Raw genomic sequence first — 17,955 nt, 5'->3', positions numbered from 1 at the left:
TCTGCGCAAGAGTGGTCAATAAATTGAATATGTTTTACTACAAGCTGTCAGAAACTCATTAAAAGGTTTAACTCGTTCAATGCTTGTACCGTTAGGTTAAAATGCTAATATTTCAGATTATTTGCACAAGCTAGATGGATTTTTTGGTAATGTAGCAACCAATGAAAATCTAATACACTCATTTTACAGTGTTTTCAGAAAGAAGCTGAATCTATTGTAATTTATGCATCTCGTTGGGAAGAAACAATATCAAAAGCACTTCAGTTTGAGTGTATTGATGAAGTTGCAAAAGATTCTATGCTTAGGAATAAATTCTGAACTGGGTTGGCTAGTCAAACATTGAAAAATTCTACCAGACATTTCTATGACTCCATTAAAGATTTTCAACCTCTTCTTAGGGAAATTAGAGGGGTGCAGCAAGAAGAATAGAATACCAGAAAACCAAAATCCAGAGCAGCAACATATCATGCAGGAAAAACAGAAGTTCTCCAAGCCATATTAGAACGGATGAGAAGGTTAGAGCAAACCATTAATTCTCAGTCATCCAGCTTTCTACACATAACAAAACGGTTGAATGATTTAGAATGTAAGAGTTAAAATAATTCGGGGAGAGGTCAGAACCAAAGATTTGGTTAAAGTAAAACAAACGTTATTATAAAGGCAACAAAAAGGGTTACAGTCAAGAAAAAATAAAAAAAAAACTCAAGCTGTAGATCAAGGTCACATAAGTCAGAGTCCAAATAGGTCAGATAGCAACCATCATAATCACCCAAAAGAGTAACTTCATCAGTTATGGGGCAGATTGGAGAGAGTGCTGAATTTCATAGCCCTTAGCCAGAAGGGGCCTCCGTGGTTGAGTAGTTAAAGCATTGCGCTCAAAATCACACGGACTATCACCTCTGTCGGCTCGGGTTGGAATCCCGCTCGCGCCGGTAAGTGAGAAAATTTTCCAGTTTACTTTCGGAATGTCGGTGGTCTCTTCCCAGGTACATTGTATCTGGGTTCTCTCTTCCACCAATAAAAACTGGGCGCCACTAGATAACTGAAACATTGTTGAGTGTGACGGAAAACATCAATCAATCAGTCAATCGACCTTAGCCAGAAAACCTATTTATTAGAATGGTTGGACATTTAGATGAGTGTCTGTTGTATGTTTGTGGTCAAGAAACCAAGCTTTAGTGGATACAGGTCCATGATTACCTGTATTTCTGGTACATTTTATGATTCTTTAGAACCAAATCCAGAACTAAGAGCCTTTGAAGATTTTACGCTCAATGTATACTGTTCCATTTTCCGGTTACATAAAGGCTGAACTTAAGATATCATTTCTTAGTCAGAACCTATTCTATTAGACTTGCTCAAGTCTCTATGTTGTTTTTATTACTTTATCATTTCGTTCAAATTTTTTTGTGTTTCAGAAGTCTAAATATCTGCTCTCTACTATACTTAATGTCACCAAACATAGAGACTTGTAAACCCTGCACAGGGCTTATCAGCCTCCTAATTAAATATGTCATCATGTATCCCTCTGTAGGGTGTTTTATGACCTTTCCCCAAATCAAAATGTTTTAGTTTAGTGTTGCATTCCTAGTGTTTCCATATGGTCAATTCACATGGCAGTTTCTACAATGTGAAAGTTTTTCAGTTTTATTAGGTCACCTTAGTAAACTCGGGTGACCTATTGCAATTGGTCTGCGTCCATTGTGCGTTAACAGTTCTTGATAACTACCATTCCAATTCTTTTCAAATTTAGATTGGGACAAGGGGGACATGAATTGTAATTTTCAGGATTCCTACACCCCTGGGGCCTTAGGGCAGGTCAAAAATTGGCCAATTTTCAAAAATCTTCTCTAGAACACCACACGTGTAAGAAAAACTAAATGCATTGTGATACAGAACAGGAAGGTCTCTACCAAAAACTGTAAATTTCATCATCCCCGGGATAGAGTTTCTAACCCCAGGGAAGGGCCAAACGTGATATATAGTGTTTGTGTGTAAAACGCTTAGATAACATCTTCTTTTGTGCTATTGATACTTTATTGTAACTAAATGGATATTTAGAAAGAAAAAGTAGTCCTTTACCAAAATTGTAAATTTGATGATCTCAGGGGTAGGGGTTTTGGTATCAGGGTGGGGCCAAAATGGTCAGTTATTGAATGTGTGAAAAATAGAACTGTTTTAACTTCTTCTTTATAACTACTGTTCCAATTGCTTTCAAATTTGGTATGAAGCATCTTCGGGACATGACGTAGAACATCAATCAATCTTCAGGACAAGGGGGACATAAATTGTAAATTTCATGATTCTAGATGGTAAGGGTTTGGTTTCATGGTGGAGCCAAAATTATTATAGTGATTATTGTTTTTATCATTTGAAGGACTTCTTTAAGTTTACTGATGCAGTATAAAACTAATTGCATAATTTGGAAAAGCAGAAAAGAATGTACAAAAAATGGTGAATTTTGCAAAGTTATTCCAAGGATCATCAAAGACGGAATATTTTGTGTTAATTGAAAGATATTACTTGCACATTGACATAAATCCAGACACCCATACTGATAAAGTTTGCCTTAAGTGTGCAAGAGAAGTCAATAAGGTGAATGAAAGTGTTTTGAAACTTTAGACAAACTATAAGTGAACAATAGGAAGTCTGTTGCAATCCTATGGACATGGAACATCTAAGAGATTAGTTTCTGGTTGAATTTTAAATCACTTATAGATAACTGATTTAATTCTTATGATATGGCTTTAGAAGATTAGATATTTCCGTGTTCATTTTAATTCAGAGAAGTTTTAATTGTTCAACTTTGTAACATTTTGGAAATCCCCATAGCCATACATCATCTGTCAACTTATCAGTGATTCAGCAGCACCACACTGCAGCATTGTAATATGATCCCTTTACCGACTGTATTCTGGTCGGTGATTTTGCAGGGTTTACAAGTCTCTATGTTTGGCATTATTAAAATGTATTAAAGAGAGCACTGATTATTAAACATAGAGACTTGAGCAAGTCTACCATTCTATGTACCAGTACTTGTTGCTCAAGCTTCACATGACAGTAAAGGTTCAGAGATACCAGTCATTATTGGCACTAATGTCTTTAAAAATTGCAAGGAAATGTTTCAATAATGGAATACATTTCTGAAGTACCCAAAGCCTGGGACTTAGCGGCATATGCAGTGATGCATTAAATGTAAAGTCTACAAATTATTTCCCAATCAGTGTTGGTCCAAATGAGGTCAAAACTATCAATGTTTTGGTCAGTAAATCGTATGTCCTAGATACTGCAATCGCAGAACAATCAGATACATCACAATCTGGGAGTTTGGTAATTTGTCCTAGAGTTGTGACTTTCAAATTCAATGTAGGAAAGGTAACCCGCATACCTGTGAGAGTGAGTAATTCATCTGCACAAGGTAGCAAGATCTTACCTACATATGTAGGTCAATGCTTTGATCTATTAATCCAGTGAAGGTCATTGATGCGTGGAATTCAGAGTCGGATGACAAGATTTACCCAAAAGCGAAGGGAGGTAACTCCGACAATTTTGTGGAAACCTTGGGAGCAAAGATCAATAAGCAGAATCTTTCAAATACAGAATTTGAAACAACCTGAGTTATTGAACAAATGAAAAGATATATGTTCAACTTCGTTTACTGACTAATGTAACACAGACATAGTGAATTATGAAATCAAACTTGCAGATAATGTTCCATTTAATGGGCCCTACAGAAGGATAGCGCCAGGAATGTTTGAAAGAAAAGATGAAGGCTGGTGCCACATAGTCAATATTCTCAAATGTTGTTTTAGCTATAAAATATGACGGCTCTCTGAGATTTTGTATTGATCTTCGGAAGCTAAACAGTAAAACTATCAAGGATGCTTACAATCTCCCCAGAGTAGATGAAGCCATTGATACACTTATAGGCAGCAGGTGGTTTTGTAAACTGGATTTACGGTCAGGTTATTGGCACGTTGAAATTAAAGAAGAATATAAACACTGAACAGCATTTTCATTAGGTACTATGAGATTTTAGGAATGTAATAGGATGACATTCGATCTTACAAATGCCCCTGCCACATTCCAGAGGCTTATGGAACACTACATGGGTGACATGCATTTACAAGAGTTTTCCATTTTCTTAGATGACATTTTATTTTTTTTCCAAATCATTTCAGGAGTTTCTTTTCCAAGTTAGAACAGCATAACGTGAACTTAAAACCCTCTAAGTGCGACTTGGTATGAGTGAGGTAAAATATGTAGTCCATATTGGGTCCGAACAAGGAGGTGAATCTGATACAGAGTCTGACAAAGTTAGAAAGTATATGCGGGAGAAAAGAATGAGATTAGGATAGGTGTACTATTTAGAAATAAAACGTTGGATGGTACCGAGATACAACAGGTAGTAGCATCAGAAACTATGCGAGATTGCATTATGAAAGGTTTACATGATGATGTAGGACATCAGGGCAGGGAAAAATATAAAAAGATATATTCAACCTTGCAGGTGTAAGGAAGAATAGAACAACCCCTTAATATCCTATGGGGAATGGAGCAGTGGAATGATCCAACCAGTCGCTGAAAAAGATGCTAGGGACTCTCGAAAATCATCAGAAGGAGGACTATAAATCCTTTGTGAAGCCTTTGTACAGGCATATAATGCAACCAATCTTGATACGACTGTGTTTTCACAGCACTATCTCATGTTCAATTGGCATCCCAGGCTTGCTGTTGATGCATATTTAGTATTAGATAGTCTTTTTGAAAAGTCAAAGAACAGAGAACATTATGTTGATAAATTGAAGAAGCGGTTTAATTTTGCGCATAAGGTAGCTACATCAAACACGGAGAGAAATACAGATGGATATAAGACGAATTATGACTTCAGGGTGAGAAATTCCAAGTTCAAGATTGGTGACCGTGTTCTTGTCAGAGTTATAGTGAAAAGTGGAAAATCCAAGTTATCGGACAAATGCGAGCGTGACCCATATATTGTAGTGTATATTCCCAATACAGATATTCCAGTTTATAGAGTCCAGGAAGAGTCAGGAAAGCTCTGCACAGAAATTTATTGTTACATTAATTATATTGTTTTTGTTTCCTTGAAATTGGGAAGTTGACATAGTTAATTAATATACTGATACATAGCACGGTATTCGAATATTCAGAAAGTTGTGAATGATCAGTTTTGTCGGAATATATTTTACATGTGCTCAAATTCTTCTCTTTTTATCAGGACTGAAGGTGTTTGAGTATATCCAGAAATACATGTAGTCATATTGTAATGGTAATTCTTTTTAAATTCATAGAAGATATGAATGTAAACACGGTAATTAAAGTACAAGCAAATTACAGTATCCGGTGAAGACATTGGATTGTTGATAACAATATAAATTGGGCTACAATATCGATATAATACATGTGTATAGGGTGTACACGTATCTAATCAAAAGAAATCAGATACGCAGAATTTGACTTGCATCACATTGAGCTACCGAAAATGTGGGTTTCCCGAATACTTCACCTTAAAAAAAAGCAGGTATGATTTTTGTAAAATAACAATGTTACGCTCTAGAAAATATAATATATTTTTAAATATGCAATGTTCACTTCAACATTAACTTTATCATTATTGCATGCGATTATTTTCATGATAAAGATGTACTGACAAATCGGATGTATTTATGAATAACGAATTCGTAGGCGTTAGTGTAGCTCTATTAATTCATCATCTTCCTGTTTGACTAACAAATAATAGTTATAGGAAGAGAGATGAACTCGCACAGTTGCTTTCCTGTAGAAAAGCATGTGTAAACAAGTATTTTAAATTGTATGTATGATTGTTATAAGAAAAAAAAAACAATTACCGAGATGGATTTTAGTAAAAAAAAAAAAATGTATTGTACGGAATGTTTATATGTTCCAGATTATACAACATTAAGGGATCAAAGACATTTCTGCACTTCCCGATAAATGCATACACATGACCTATAATAAAACGGAAATATACTTTGTACGCAGCAGTGGTGAATACATAGATAATATTACTGTAAAGTAAGAATAGATGCGTGGTAAATAGTAAGACATTCTAGATTTTATAAGATTTAGAAATTCATTTCAAAATTCAGGATTATCTCCCTCACGCATAGCTATTATCCTTAGACGAATTTGACTCCACCTTTTTTGGCACACTGTTTTTCCCTATACTAGCTCTAAAACTTGATTGTTATTTCGGATTTCAAACATTTCGGTTGAGCATCACTCAAGAGACATTATTTGTCGAAATACGCATTTGGTGCATCAAAATTGGTACCGTGTAAGTTTTACATTATGACCTCTGGGTCGAGGCCTCTGCTGGTGGACTGTTAGTTCCCGAGGGTCTCTACGGCCTAGTAGCTAAGTACTTCGTTACTACCTTGAAAATACGGATGTATATTTAATTGCTGTTATAAAATTTAGAAATTCAATTCAAAATTAAGGATTATCTCCCTCACACATAGCTCTTATCCTTAGACGAATTTGACTCCACCTTTTGTGGCACACTGTTTTTGCCTATAATAGCTCTAAAACTTGATTGTTATTTCGGATTTCAAACATTTCGGTTGAGCATCACTGAAGAGACATTATTTTTCGAAATGCGCATCTAGTGTATCAGATTTGGGACTGTATAAGTTTGACATGCTTACTCCTCCTGGGAACCTGATCCCACCTCTGGTGTGTCCAGGGGTCCGTGTTTACCAAACTATCTATTTTGTATTGCTTGTAGGAGTTATGAGATTGATCATTCTTCGTTATATTCACCTTTCATTGAGAGCCTGTTGTTTAAGAATGAATTGAAAATAAAGAATCAAAATGAAACAATGTATTTGTATAATTATGAAGTGTGTTCTTTCTCTCTTTATTACGTATGCAAAAAGAAAAGGATGAAAATTATTCATACAACACTTTGATCCAAACTTTACAGATCGACTGAATACACGATATTATTGTATGTACAAGCAGTAAACATCTCAAAACAAAAATTCAAAATGACCTATCAGTGATAAAATCAGTTCATATCATATTTATTTTCAATACTATATACCTGAAAAACTATTTTCTAACAAATTGCATTAAAAGCATCTGTGTATGTACAGAAGAAGGATATGATATTTATATTCTTTATTGTTTTCCTTGACAGTCGAGATGGAGGTTGGCCTGAATTTCACATTCTAATTTCGACTTCGTTAATAACAAGACCTCTTTCTGGATGGCCATGATTTCGTTTTCTGTTTTCAGTTTTTCTATCTCGTATCTCAATCGCACATTGTCCAGTTTTAAGTGTTCTTCTTTTAACTGTTCTAAAGATGTTCTATTCGTAGCATCAACTTAAAATAAACATGAAATACATTAATAACTGACTAAATCATCCATAAATTATGCAGTGTAAATATTATTTGCATTGTGTTATAAGTTCCTTTATATGCAATGGACATTTAGGCTTTTCATTGATAGGCAATGGTTAGCACGTCAATCATATCACTTTGCCAATCCATTTACATAAACCATACATTTGCAAAGTTTCTCAACTCTTTTTTCAACACATGCTGGTTCGCATTGGTATTCCTGAAGTTAAACTGCGTTAAGAAATAAATTAAATTGTGTTGAAGAGTAAACTCCCTTAGATGTCTATACCTTATGCAGACTTAGATATATTTTTGCAAGAGGATATTCATAAATCTATGGTCTGTAGATTTGTACATATTTTCGGTTGAAATAAAAAAAACCTTTTATTTCACAGAGAATATCATATATATGTACCTTTTTACGGTCACAAGGCTCGTAAAACTCACCCTCAGTACAAAACATTCCCTGAAAACCACTTTTACATCCACCCATGCATATCCCGTTGATGTTATCACACTGTTCCGGAAGTAAACAATGTCCACATAATTTGCTACATTTGTATCCATATAACCCATTCTCACATTCTACAAAAAACAAAACAAAGAAATGTACAAAAATCTTCTTAGAACATATACCAATATAATATTGAACATTAATGTAAATATATATTTGAATTACACACAGTAGACAGCATTAATCGAAATTTCAGCTATTATAAGTGATACAAAATAGAGAGTTAGGCAAACACGAACCCCTGGATATACCAGAGGTCGGATAAGGGGACTAGGAGGAGTAAGCATTCCCGTGTCGACCGGTCACACCCACCGTGAGCCCCATATCTTGATCAGCTAAACGGAGTTATCAGTGTACAAAGAACGGCCTAACAATCGGTATGAAACACGTCAAACAGCATTTGACCCAATGATAGGTTGTAAAGGCTGACTTTAAACGAGACTGTTGAAACCCTTGCACCACCAACTTGACAACTGACTATACGCAGACCAAGCTCTTTGGTATCGAATGAATTGAGAGATAAAAACGCCTTATGCAGGTGATAATGGAATATTGCTACATAAATATGGGAAAGCTGAAATCATCCCGTTTGTTATAAAATTACGTTGTTAGTTTGCCGTAAATATCTACTTTCAATAAAATATCTAGGCATGAAGCAGAAGTGAATGACTCTGTGGTGACTTATTTCGAATTCACAGCGATATATCGAATGGATATATGAATGAAAATTATCATTGTTAATGGATAATACCTCGTCGATATATCTAAATGTCGAATTGAAGGTCACAGCAAGAGAATATTCCTTTTCACGTAGATTTTTTAAAGTAAATTCTGCTACATAAGAATATAAAAACAGGCCAGCTAACGAAGGGACACAACTCATACCCATAGGAATTCCAACAGTGTTGTAAGACCTGATCACCAAAGACTACGAAAATAGTGTCAATGAGGAACTCTTGCATGTTTTGTATTTCAACTCCAGAGTACTTGTGCGTGGAATCAGAATGGTATTTAACAAAATTATATTTTGGATGGCTGATCACTAGAAATGAATATTTGCGTTTTCCATTCTTGTTGAAACATATTTGTTGAAAAGGCAACTGCTATGCTTAAAAAGTCTAGTCTTTAATTTATCGTATGGAATGGTCGTGTGAAGTGTTGAAACTTCATACGTTTTGATTTTGTTGATTTGAGAAAAGTTTTGCGATTTTAAAGAGGTATAGCGCTTTTGCTGACGTAACGGCCGACTCAGAAATCTAAATGGAAAACACTGGTTTCCAATAATAGATTGGCTTGTTATTTTTTAAATGTAGGGCCAACGCTTTTAATGTTTCGTTAACCAAGACAATTAACTGCCGCAGTTTAACATTACTGACATTTATATGAGTTGTTCTTTAATCAATAAACCATGTTCCTATGTGGAATGATGAACAGTACAATATTTTTATAGGTGCATTCATATCACACAACAACCCTTTTACATGGTATTACTTAGCTCACTGTCTTTTACTATCAACATATATATATATATATATATATATATATATATATATATATATATATCTTTATTGCGTAGCTTGGGTTAACACAAGTAAAAACTGACATTGTATAGCAGAATATTTCTAAAAAATGATATTCAAGAAACAATTATTTATGCAGGCGAAATTGCATACCAAGTGCGCTATACTTCTTTACTAAAAGTTTTCCCCCCAGATTTTTTAGAATCCACATTTGATTTACACCACTTCTGGCATATGTAGTCGCACAGTGCGTTTATTCTTCACAGTTGTTGATATTTCCGTGAGGAGCAAAGATAGGGGCTTGGTAGAACATTTACTGGATCCAGCAATTTATCTTTGTAAGGGTTTGTATGGAGTTTAGGAATCCAGTATCGGTATGGCAACTCATATTCATCCGACCCCTTGACTGGGATATTAAATGTATCTAAAACTGAAGCATGGTTTTGAAGAATTTCATCATCTTTTGAAAGGGCAGTTGTAGCATAAATACGATTACCAAAAGTGGAATAAATGACAAGTTTGTTTAAAATACAATTATAACAATGAACCTTACAAACAAAGACAATGTTGTTACTAGCTTTATCAGCTGGAATCAAAACACATTCCTCATGTAACCTATGTAATTCTTTTATCACTTCTAGTTTATTAAACACAGAAGGATAGATGGTACGTACTTTTGTTTTGGTGTGTCGAATGCGGGCTTTTTATATTCCTCGAACACTTTTAATTCATTCTCACAAGATATTCTTTTTCATATTTAGTCCATCGTCTGGCATAATCTTCGTCAGAATTTATCATAGAAATGAATTTAATGATCAATTATCAATTTCATAACTCCTATAAGCAATGCAAAATAGAGATTTGGGCAAATTCGGATACATCAATGGGAATTATGGGATTGATCACTGTTCGTTATCATGGCTTATAATTATACCGTTATACCGTTTGGATGCAATAGTAGAAGTATATTTCTAGAAAATATAGGGTTTAGAATTGAACTTGAAATCTAAATTCATTCAAACCGCTTTCCAACAATAAAGTACGACGAAAGATATTCCATGAATATATCAATACATTTAGGCACGTGGTTGAAATAGACACGTGGCGGAGTGCTGGGTTTCCTGGGTTTGCAATTGGAAGGCTTCGGGGTATAGACGCTCCAAATTTTATGTCAGCTTTTTATACTACGATATTATATGAACGACATGAAACTAAAAAGAAAAAAGGATAAAACGTATTAAATGTGCATACAACACCTACGGTTGCAGAGATAAAAATGAAAATAATTTCAAAAGACAGTCTGTCTTTTTAAACACTTCTTTCCAAAATGAACTGAGTGATAAACAATTGACTATGATTAGCATACCAAAACAAATGTAGATCGGTGCATATCTAACTACCTTTTAGTGTTTTACACATGAGGTACCCTTATGAATCTAGTCTGGTATATCCTGAATCCCATATCTACAGTCGATGAACGCGATGCTAAAACTTACTAACACCACATTTGTTTTATATTATCGACCACGTTCCAGATTTCTAACATATTCTACAATTTCTCTATCAAATTTACTAGCAGCAGTTAAGGATATAAATGGAATCTTTATATCACATTTTGATAAAAGTTAACCATGTCAATTTTGTATGATATCAGGTATACATGTATTGACGTTTTGTGTAATATCAATTTATATCATAGTTCTGATTAATTTCAGTTATATCCCAATCCTGTGCAATATCAGTTGTATCACATATAAATTGGTACCGTATAAGTTTTACATATACATGTATGTGTATTATAAGATTATATCACAGTTCTGTTTAAGATCATTTATATAGGACTTCTGGGCGACTTTAATTATATTTGACACGTCTCTAGATATCAGTGTTTAGCCATGTTTTTTTTTTTTTAACTTCGCTAAAATATTTTGTTGTTGTTAATCTCCTTTCAGTTCCAAATGATTAATAAAACAAATTGGTTGAAACAAAACAAAAATATCAAAGATGGATAAATTACCCTGTGTACAATTAATTCCTTCATAACCCCTGTCACAGCCTTTTGTGCACGTGCCGTTTACGTGATGACACTGTTGGTAACCCAAGCAAACGCCACACACTTGAGTACAGCCTAGTCCAAATGTTTTACCATCGCACTCTGTGTAAAAGTAGATACATGTATGTCTGTATATATTCTGTAAAATGAAGCATTATTTATTTAGGTTAAATCTTAGCCGCGAAAATGAGATGATTGATTATCAACAATGCTATTGTTTTTTGTTTTCTGTGGTATCTAGGCAGAGACTCATACATTTATGAAAGTCAAAATATGAAATGCAAAATTTATGTGGTTATATATCATGGTATTTCTTTACTTGAATCACATTTCTGATTTTTCCACCCCGCCTGACATTCATTCTGACACTGTCCCGTTACTCTGTCACATCTCTCGGGGAGCCCACAGTTGATGTTACACCTCTCTTGACAGTTGTAACCATAGCGACCCTCTGGACATTCTGTTCATAAAGAAAACAAGCATTCTAAGAGTATTCCATGGCAATACATAGTCCCCTACCGGTTGCCAAAATCACTGCACCACAAAAATATTCAAAGTCCATTACTAGGTCATGGTAAAAAGGAAAGTTGGGGAACCAGGATAGGAATGGCTGGAAATCAACTACTATTCGAGTAGAGACTATACCAAGATAAAAGACCAATTTATAATTAGTTTTAGGTTTTTACCCAAGTCAATAAACTGTGACATGTAGATGATCATGAATAATTTAGCTATATTGTTGTATTACTATGCTAGAAGTTTTAAGAAGTGTATTATTCTTAATTCTTATCTACAGAGATACGAAATTTGAATGTAAACTAACATCGCATGCTATTTTTCTACGTATAAAGGCCATAACTTAATGAAAACTCAACCGACCGAAACAAAATTCGAACTTGATCTGTAACTTGTTATGGCAAAGCAATGTATCAAAGATCAAATGAATATTTGCAAGATCAACGGAAAAAAAGCCCGGAAAACTGATAATTCATGCTATTTTTCGAAGTCCAAGGGTCATAACTTAGTGAAAAATTAACGGACCAAGACGAAACTCAAACTTGATCTGAAACTTGTTATGGCAAAGCAATGTACCAAATATCAAATGAATATCTGCAAGAACAACCAAACAAAGTCTGGAAAACTGATAATTCACACTATTTTTCTAAGTCAGTCCAAGAGCCATAATGAAGTAAAAAAAATCAACAGACCGGGACCAAATTCGAATTTGATCAGTAACTTGTTATGGCAAAGCAATATACCAAATACAAAATAAATATCTGCAAGAACAGAGAAAAAAGTCAGGAAAACTGGACTGACGGACAGACAGACAGACGTATGGACGGAACGCAAACCTAAAATCCCCTTCGACTTCGTCGGTAGGGAACTAATAAGGGTTATAGTGAATCAAAATGGATGGATACACAATTTCAATCTCGAGTGTCATCTGCCATTAAAAGTTATTTTAATCTGAAGTAAGATCATTCGACAAGAAAAAAAATAATTTCTTTAATCTTCAATCAAGAATGCGCGATTTTAATTCGATTACGTTCAACACATTTTCTCTACATTTTTCGGTACCACAATGATTAATATGTGAAAAACGGTTATAACCTAAGGTCATTCTAGTATAAAAATTTGGGATGAAGAGAGAAGTGATCAATCTCATAGCTCATATAAATAATATAAAATTAAGAGTTTGGCAACTAGATGTTGCACCAGGTGCCTAAGAGGGGTGAACATCCCCTGTTCACTGGTCACACCTGTCGTGAGCCCTATATCTTGATCAAGACAAAAGAGTAATCTGCTGTCAAAATGAATGTGTAAAGAGTGACCTAGGAAATGGTATGAAACACATGAGACAGCATTTGACCCAATGACAAGTTGTATAGCCAACTAGATTGTTATAACGACCACACAATATTCAAAATGCTGAATTCAAACGAAACTGTTGAAATCACTTTAATATCAACTTGTTTGACAGTAGCTTGCCTTCATTTAAAAAAAATGATCAAACGCCTTGCGACATGAATCAGTTGAGAGACATACATACAAAATCCAGGTGATGATGGGAAGTTAACGATGGAGAAGACAAACGATGAGGGACGCCAATGAACAATTATATGTTTTTACCTTCAGTACATTTCCCGCCGTGATATCCTCTGCCACAGCCGTTTAAACATGTTCCGTTAATGTGATGACAGTGTTCTAAATTCTGACATTGGCCGCAGGGTTGTGTACAACTTTCCCCATATAATCTCCCGTCACATTCTGTAATAAGTATTAAATCTACTTACATTCATGCTGCTAATGTATAATACACAAATTGTAAAATATGTACAAATGTATGTATAAAATGTGTATACATAACGTTTTATTACATATACAGGGTTTTCTCATTGAATGTAACATGTTTTAAAATATTGGAGTTTGTTTCTGATCATTTTTCATTGATGTAAAACTTATACGGTACCAATTTTGATGCATCAGATGCGCATTTCAACAAATAATGTCTCTTCAGTGATGCTCAACCGAAATGTTTGAAATCCGAAATAACTATGAAGTTTTAGATCTAAATATAGCCAAAAACAGCGTGCCAAACAAGTGGAACCAAATTCGTCCAAGGATAAGAGCTATGGATGAGGGAGATAATCCTTAATTTTGAATTGAATTTCTAAATTTTATAACAGCAATTAAATATACATCCGTATTTTCAAGCTAGTAACGAAGTACTTAGCTACTGGGCTGTAGAGACCCTCGGGGATGTTATCTAAAATCACATTTACATCAAAACTATTATTTTATTGATATTTACTAACCTATAAAAAAAATCCTAAAGAATTTACATTCGTAGAATGGTGTGAGAGTGTTTTATTGTTATTACTACATCTGATACACGTTCGTTCGTGTAGTGCTTTGTAAACGTTTAAAAATAAAAAAATCACAAGACTCACGCTGATCGCAGAAAGACCCCTTGTACCCTGGGATACACCCCAGACAGGTTCCAGTAACGATGTCACAATGTCTCTCCTGACAGTTCTGGGGACACGGTATATCGCAGTTCTCTCCATAAACGCCTGATGTTGGACAACCTACAATTGGTTGATGAATTTATTGTAGGAGTATATATGATACTTGATGAATATATCGATGTTATTTCCATACCACATTCATGAAAAAAAAGCGAAAAACAAGTGACATTTGTCTTTTCTGACGATAAAATTTCGATTGATTGTAATAAGATTCTGAGGAATCATTTATGTTAATTTATGGTCGCGGGGTCAATTTTCGTGAATTGTCGAGCCTTTACAGTTTTGATGTGATGTAATTTCTGTACATTGAAACATAAAGTAAATCCTATATATCATTGTGTTTAGAAATTCTTGAAATGGGATTAACAATGGAATCTACGAAAATGGGTTGTTTGTTGGTTGGTTGTATATTGTTTAACGTCCCGCTTACGACCATCCCCTTATATGTAGACGTCAACATTGCCGGTGAAGGCTAAAAATGTTGGCTTATGCTCGTCTTTACAGCCTTTGATCAGGTAGGGAACATTATAAATTATCGTGCCACACCTGCTGCTGCTGCTTTTGGATTTTGAGTCCGTGTGTCCTGTTCTTGTCAGCACAACTCCTCCGAGACCACTCAACATAATTTCGTGAAACTTTGTAGTTAATAAGGACACATTGTGTAGATATGTATATTCCCAGAAAATTCTGATTCAATATTTTTGGGGAGTTATGCCCCTATTGAATTTAGAACTTCGAGCCCATCTGTCCTGTTCTTGTCAGCGCAACTCCTTTGAGACCGTTCAACAGAATTTCATGAAACTTGGTAGTTAATAACGACACACTGTGAGTGTGTAGATGTGCAGATTTCCAGAACATTCTGATTCAATAATCATTCTGAGAGTTATGCCCTTTTGAACTTAGAATTTCTAGTCCATCTGTCCTGTTCTTGACAGCGCAACTCCTCTGAGACCGCTAAACTGAATTTCATGAAACTTGGAAGTTAATAAGGATACACTATGTAGATGTGTATATTCCCAGGAAATTCTGATTCAATAATTATTCTGGGAGTTATGCCCTTTTTCAACATAGAATTTCGAGTCCATCTGTCCTGTTCCTGTCAGCGCAACTCCTCTGAGACCGCTCAACAGAATTTCGTGAAACTTGGTAGTTAATAAGGACACTTTGTGTAGATGTGCATATTCCCAGGAAATTGTGATTCAATATTCCGTCTGGGAGTTATGTTCCTATTGAACTTAGAATTTTGAGCCCGTCTGTCCTGTTCTCCCAGTTATGCATAACTTTGTCATTCATTATATTGTCAAGCAATGTTGGAGCATGGGGTATGTGAGCTTGCTCACCTCTGCTTTCTTTCATTAAAAATACAGCAGGGGTTAATCATCATATCAAAGCGAAGGGGGCAGTCGTGTTTGTATGTCCGAAACTTTAACTGTGCTTCTCATTTCATATGCCCACTTATTGTTACAAGACCTTTGTTTTAAACCATGTTACCTTGACCTTCGAACGGTTCTCTAACACATTTTTGTCGTTTTTTCCAGATTGGTTTGCCTTTTCTGGATTTATTTCCAGATTGTAAAATGCTGTACAAAGATGATGCGATGCAATCACAAGGTCAAAGTAGGCTAGAGTTTCACAGTGTCACAATCTGATCCCCCTATGTCTATACACTCGTTCTGACAAGTGTAAGGAGAAGGATGATTGTTTTAATCAGACTGACAATGTTAAAATAATTACTTCCACGGTTTCTCGCTACGACGAGACTTTGAATATGTGGTCGTAAACTGAAAATTAAACTAGATACCCTGAAAATAAATCAACAAAATAATAATATAGATATAGATAATACATCATTGTATATGAATGAAACAAAAATCAGTGATGATAGGCCTGAAAGCATATACCCAGACACCCCCTCTATTTTGTTTTTAATTTTTCATTAGGGTTACACATAACATATTTTATTTTAAAAAACAAAGGAATTCTAGAGATAACTTTTAGAAAAAGGATGGGCTAAGAAGACAAGAACGAACGCCATAAATAGAAATAAAGGTGTTAAAAAGAAATTGTGAACACAAAACTATCAACAAAATAGAAAAAAAAGGTATTGAAATTACATGTATAATAAACAAACAGGAAAAATAACCAAAATTGTGTGGATCATAAATCACACATATTTCTGAATATACAAATACTAGTAATCAGACTGTGAAGTTTTTCATAACTGACTAAAACAGAAAACATGTTACTGTATACCTTACTAGCTCATCATGAGTTTTTATATATTTTGTTTGCGTGGGACGTTGTACATCTTTTAAGCATTGTACGCAATTATTATATATCTCAATACATGTTTTAAGCATGCTACATTGACGCAAGGTGAAGATAACGAACAGTGATCAATAAATTGAATATATATAAAAATATACACTGACAAAATTAAAAACCTATAGACTCTAATTTACAGACATTTCTTTTTTCACATGTGAATTCAGAAATGGTCTTTGTTGTGTTACATTACCAAAATACACAATTCGTTTTTACATATCGTAAACTTCAAATTCACAGAGTTCGTTAGATGCGTTCGTAGAAAATTCAACAGGAGGTAATAAATGGCAACCAAAATACATAACTTACCGTAAACTTCCACTTCACAGAGTTCGTTGTGTGCGTACTGAGAATATTCAGCAGGAGGACTGTCAACTCTCTCGTTGTAATAAACGACGTAACGTCCGTGTCTAGGACATGTTATGTTTGTCGAGTTCGGTATTGTGTCTCTGTTGTACTCCGTGTCTTTAAAACACTGTACCCCATCATCTTTGTTCGTTGTGTTCGATATGTAGACCGAGAAACCAAGGAACCGAGTAGTGTAAGGATTACTGGAATCTGAAAAGAATTCTTAAAATAAACCAAATATAGAGCGTGACAAACAAGACTTTTTAATATTGGATTAATAAAATAGAGACGACAAGTTATATATAGGATATGTCGAAGGCCGTTGGTTTGTAATTAACACAGTGTTTTGGTACAAACTGTACCAACCGTGTGTTGTTTCACCAAAATATAATTGCAAATCCATGCACAAAACATATGAATAAGAAATAATTTCATTGCCATTTAGTTGTGTTATTAAACACAGTTATTTTCAACGCGAAACCGTATAGAATGTTTTACATTATAGCATATCCCCAAGACTTTATTACTTGTACATCACAAGTAATATATGATCATGAAATAAAGAATGTTTGGGCAAAGTTGATAGTTCGACAACAAACGTACTTTGTCGTTCTCACAATCCTCAACAGTGTAAACTTTGCCTTTGTTGTCGTGCATGTCAATATTAATCACCCGTGTCTTCCTCCAATGAAAAGTGAAGATAACGAACAGTGATCAATCGCATAACTCCTATAAGCAATGCAAAATAGAGAGTTGGGCAAACACGGACCCCTGGACA

At 34.7% G+C, this 17,955-nt stretch overlaps 1 protein-coding gene across 1 annotated transcript in view; it reads right to left on the bottom strand.

Annotated features, from left to right (window-relative positions):
* Positions 1-6,868: 6,868 nt before the first annotated feature.
* LOC125662368 (cell death abnormality protein 1-like) overlaps positions 6,869-17,955 on the bottom strand; it is a 32,294-nt gene continuing 21,207 nt past the window's right edge. Inside the window, exons 3-9 of the mRNA XM_056147246.1 lie at positions 17,139-17,387; positions 14,427-14,564; positions 13,606-13,743; positions 11,795-11,935; positions 11,440-11,577; positions 7,836-7,973; positions 6,869-7,370 (exon numbers count right to left, since the gene is read on the bottom strand). Of these exons, the coding sequence (XP_056003221.1) occupies positions 7,165-7,370; positions 7,836-7,973; positions 11,440-11,577; positions 11,795-11,935; positions 13,606-13,743; positions 14,427-14,564; positions 17,139-17,387 (1,148 nt within the window). The 3' untranslated portion in view covers positions 6,869-7,164. The remainder of the gene's footprint in view (positions 7,371-7,835; positions 7,974-11,439; positions 11,578-11,794; positions 11,936-13,605; positions 13,744-14,426; positions 14,565-17,138; positions 17,388-17,955) is intronic.

The sequence above is a fragment of the Ostrea edulis genome, chromosome 8 (genome assembly GCF_947568905.1).
Source record: "Ostrea edulis chromosome 8, xbOstEdul1.1, whole genome shotgun sequence".
NCBI lineage: Eukaryota > Metazoa > Mollusca > Bivalvia > Ostreida > Ostreidae > Ostrea > Ostrea edulis.
This window is presented reverse-complemented; position numbering and strand designations above follow the sequence as displayed.